Genomic DNA, 4755 nt, shown 5'->3' on the forward strand with positions numbered 1-4755 from the left:
GGGCATTGCGGACGGCGTTCCCGGGGCATTGCGGACGGCGTTCCCGGGGCATTGCGGGCGACATTCACATTCACTTCCTCCTCGTACAATCACACCCGGCCAGGAGGAACCCGACAACTGGAATCAAGTGAACTCACTCCAACTTTTTTCCATTCTGATTTGCTCCACTTTATTTTCATAATGAAAATATTCTGAATCTTCTCTGAATAAATTCATGAAATGCATAGATTCCAGTGAGAGTCAGTGTGTGTGGGACCCGCCCCCAGTGAGAGTCAGTGTGTGTGGGACCCCGTACCCCAGTGAGAGTCAGTGTGTGTGGGACCCGTACCCCAGTGAGAGTCAGTGTGTGTGGGACCCGTAACCCATGAGAGTCAGTGTGTGTGGGACCCGTACCCCAGTGAGAGTCAGTGTGTGTGGGACCCGTACCCCAGTGAGAGTCAGTGTGTGTGGGACCCGTACCCCAGTGAGAGTCAGTGTGTGTGGGACCCGTACCCCAGTGAGAGTCAGTGTGTGTGGGACCCCAGTGAGAGTCAGTGTGTGGGGGACCCGTACCCCAGTGAGAGTCAGTGTGTGTGAGACCCCAGTGAGAGTCAGTGTGTGTGAGACCCCAGTGAGAGTCAGTGTGTGTGGGACCCCAGTGAGAGTCAGTGTGTGTGGGACCCGTACCCCAGTGAGAGTCAGTGTGTGTGGGACCCAGACCCCAGTGAGAGTCAGTGTGTGTGGGACCCCAGTGAGAGTCAGTGTGTGTGGGACCCGTACCCCAGTGAGAGTCAGTGTGTGTGGGACCCGTACCCCAGTGAGAGTCAGTGTGTGTGGGACCCCAGTGAGAGTCAGTGTGTGTGGGAGCCGTACCCCAGTGAGAGTCAGTGTGTGTGGGACCCGTACCCCAGTGAGAGTCAGTATGTGTGGGACCCGTACCCCAATCAGAGTCAGTGTGTGTGGGATCCGTACCCAGTGAGAGTCAGTATGTGTGGGACCCGTACCCCAGTGAGAGTCAGTGTGTGTGGGACCCGTACCCCAGTGAGAGTCAGTGTGTGTGGGACCCGTACCCCAGTGAGAGTCAGTGTGTGTGGGACCCGCACCCCAGTGAAGGTCAGTGTGTGTGGGACCCGTACCCCAGTGAGAGTCAGTGTGTGTGGGACCCGTACCCCAGTGAGAGTCAGTGTGTGTGGGACCCGTACCCCAGTGAGAGTCAGTGTGTGTGGGACCCGTACCCCAGTGAGAGTCAGTGTGTGTGGGACCCTACCCCAGTGAGAGTCAGTGTGTGTGGGACCCGTACCCCAGTGAGAGTCAGTGTGTGTGGGACCCGTACCCCAGTGAGGGTCAGTGTGTGTGGGACCCGTACCCCAGTGAGAGTCAGTGTGTGTGGGAGCCGTACCCCAGTGAGAGTCAGTCTGTGGGATCCGTACCCCAGTGAGAGTCAGTGTGTGTGGGGCCCGTACCCCAGTGAGAGTTAGTGTGTGTGGGAGCCGTACCCCCAGTGAGAGTCAGTGTGTGTGGGACCCGTACCCCAGTGAGAGTCAGTGTGTGTGGGACCCGTACCCCAGTGAGAGTCGGTGTGTGTGGGACCCGTACCCCAGTGAGAGTCAGTGTGTGTGGGACCCGTACCCCAGTGAGAGTCAGTGTGTGTGGGACCCGTACCCCAGTGAGAGTCAGTGTGTGTGAGACCCCTACCCCAGTGAGAGTCAGTGTGTGTGGGACCCGTACCCCAGTGAGAGTCAGTGTGTGTGGGACCCGTACCCCAGTGAGAGTCAGTGTGTGTGAGACCCCTACCCCAGTGAGAGTCAGTGTGTGTGGGACCCGTACCCCAGTGAGAGTCAGTGTGTGTGAGACCCCTACCCCAGTGAGAGTCAGTGTGTGTGGGACCCGTACCCCAGTGAGAGTCAGTGTGTGGGATCCGTACCCCAGTGAGAGTCAGTGTGTGTGGGACCCGTACCCCAGTGAGAGTCAGTGTGTGTGAGACCCCTACCCCAGTGAGAGTAAGTGTGTGTGGGACCCGTACCCCAGTGAGAGTCAGTGTGTGTGAGACCCCTACCCCAGTGAGAGTCAGTGTGTGTGGGACCCGTACCCCAGTGAGAGTCAGTGTGTGTGGAACCCGTACCCCAGTGAGAGTCAGTGTGTGTGGGACCCGTACCCACAGTGAGAGTCAGTGTGTGTGGGCCCCGTACGCCAGTGAGAGTACGTGTGTGTGAAACCCGTACCCCAGTGAGAGTCAGTGTGTGTGGAACCCGTACCCCAGTGAGAGTCAGTGTGTGTGGGACCCTTACTCCAGTGAGAGTAAGTGTGTGTGGAACCCGTACCCCAGTGAGAGTCATTGTGCGTGGGACCCGTACCCCAGTGAGAGTCAGTGTGTGTGTGACCCGTACCCCAGTGAGAGTCAGTGTGTGTGGGACCCGTACCCCAGTGAGAGTCATGGTGTGTGGGACCCGTACCCCAGTGAGAGTCATGGTGTGGGGACCCGTACCCAGTGAGAGTCAGTGTGTGTGGGACCCGTACCCCAGTGAGAGTCAGTGTGTGTGGGACCCGTACCCCAGTGAGAGTCAGTAATTTCACAATAAAGATGTGAATAAATACACAGGGCAGCACGGTGGCACAGTGGTTAGCATTGCTGCCTCACGGCGCCGAGGTCCCAGGTTCGATCCTGGCTCTGGGTCACTGTCCGTGTGGAGTTTGCACATTCTCCCCGTGTTTGCGTGGATTTCGCCCCCACAACCTAAAGATGTGCAGGGTAGATGGATTGGCCACGCTAAATTGCCCCTTAAATGGAGAAAAAAAATGAATTGGGCAATTTAAATTTATAAAGAAAAACAAAGTGAATAAATACTCAGATTTTGGAGACCATTCCGTTGGTTTTCTGCTTTTTCATTTTACTGTAATTGTTGGGGTTTGTTTGTGGTGAATGTTGTTGTATCTGCGTTTTGTTCACTGTCTGCTCTTCAGGACCCTTGGCCTCTGCACCCCGTCCTGGTCCCGCCCTGCCTTACAATTCACCCGAATCGACGCCTTCCCAGAACCCCCTCTCGCTCATGATGTCGCAGATGTCCAAGTACGCCATGCCCAGCTCCACCCCGCTTTACCACGATGCCATCAAAACCATCGCCACCTCCGATGATGAGCTGATCCCGGTAGCGATCGATGCAATGATCCAACCCTCGGGTGTCCCCGGTGAGTGAGCTCAAGGCTGAGAAATATCGCATTTGCAGCGCATCATCACGGCAGGAAACTCCATGGCTGGTGGATTGGGTTTTGAAGTGTTGTCACTCTTGTATTGTGGGAAGCAGACTCGCCAATTTCAGCAAACCAAGTTGGCACAGACGGTGTGATGTTGACCAGATAATCTCGTTTTTCATGATATTGATTGAGGGATAAATATTTAATCTTTGTCAATGGAGTGGAGTCTGGTCTTTCAAAAAGGACTGAGTTCGTCAATTCTGAAATCTTTCTGATGGTTTATGATGGTTCGTGGTTTGCGGCTGTGTCTTTAGCTGCACTGCCTCCATCTCTGGAAACCCCGCTAAGTACCTTTCCATAAAACAGGCACCAATCACCAGCTCTGTGTCGTAAATCCTCTTTATTTAGCTCAGTGTTGATTTTGTTTATTAATACTCCTTGAATTGCCTTAGAATATTGTTACTGTCCTTGAGGCAGGGTAGAAATACCAGATGTTGTGGATCCTTGGCACTGGGGATATTGTTTAAAACTCAAAGTTCTTCCATTTTTTCTGCAGGTCTGAGCGGAAACCAGAATGCCCAGATGCACCTGGTATCGCAAAGTGGGCCAGGATCGGGGTCTGCCAACAGCCCCCTGGCGATGGGCATGGTGGGGCAGCCCCTCTCGCACGAACCCCCAACCTCCATGATGCCGTCCCCACAGCCTGATGGGGCCCAACGTCCCGATGCACGAGGGGCATGGTCCTGGAATGGCTGTGCAAAGCCCCATGATGGTGCACCCCCCCCAGGACCCCCTGGGGCAACCGTGTGGGCCCCATGCCTGGTGGCGGCCCCCAGACGCTACCTCAGAACCCCATGATCCTCCAGCGGAATGCAGCACCAGTCCCACAATGCCCTGCAGTCCCCAGGCTCTGCGATGCACCAGGTGTACCCCCCAGGCATGGCCATGCCACACGACGAGGGAGTCCCGTCACACGGGGTCCCTGCCGGATCAGGACCCCCTCAGCAGCCGCAACAACAACCCCCTCTCCATACCTGATGGTCAAGGGTGTGTCAAGTCGATCGACTGTGGACAGCTACCAGCTCTCGGGAGTGGCTTCAGTTCTCAACGATCCAGAACTTCAGGACGTGATCAGGCCCTCAGCCAGTTGGCATCCCAGAATTCATCTCTCGCGCATCATTCCATCGGAGAGACCTAGCAGCACGCTGCAGTATTTCCCGAATGGCGATTCCCAACCATCGAAAGCTCCGTCTTCCATCCTCACCTCATGAAACCTTCAGAGCATGATGTGGGAGCAAGCTCCCCCCAACAGACCCAATCTTCCAGGACAGCAGCAGGTACAAAGGGGCCTGAATATCACATTTTCCATCCGGCCAGGTACCTGGCTCCATAATGGGAAGGACAGGCATGCCAGTTCAACAGGCATGATGGGAAACAGTCTTCATCAGGTTTCTCTGACTCCACAGCAACAGAATATGATGCTTCAGGCCAAACAACAGAGGAGCCTCTCGCTCTCGGGAGAGATGTACGGACAAGCAGGACACAGGCCTATCCCCCCCCAGGTGGGTGTACTTGGAGCCACAC

The 4755-nt window shown here is 55.7% G+C and overlaps 1 protein-coding gene across 1 annotated transcript; it reads left to right on the forward strand.

Annotated features, from left to right (window-relative positions):
* The first annotated feature begins 2750 nt into the window (after positions 1–2750).
* Positions 2751–4384, forward strand: bcl9l (bcl9 like). The gene is made up of 2 exons (XM_038779358.1): positions 2751–3165; positions 3728–4384. Exons 1-2 carry the CDS (start codon positions 3027–3029, stop codon positions 4027–4029), a joined length of 441 nt encoding a protein of 146 aa, XP_038635286.1. The 5' UTR covers positions 2751–3026; the 3' UTR covers positions 4030–4384.
* The last annotated feature ends 371 nt before the right edge of the window (positions 4385–4755 follow it).

Source organism: Scyliorhinus canicula, chromosome 19 (genome assembly GCF_902713615.1).
Source record: "Scyliorhinus canicula chromosome 19, sScyCan1.1, whole genome shotgun sequence".
In the NCBI taxonomy this organism is placed as follows: domain Eukaryota; kingdom Metazoa; phylum Chordata; class Chondrichthyes; order Carcharhiniformes; family Scyliorhinidae; genus Scyliorhinus; species Scyliorhinus canicula.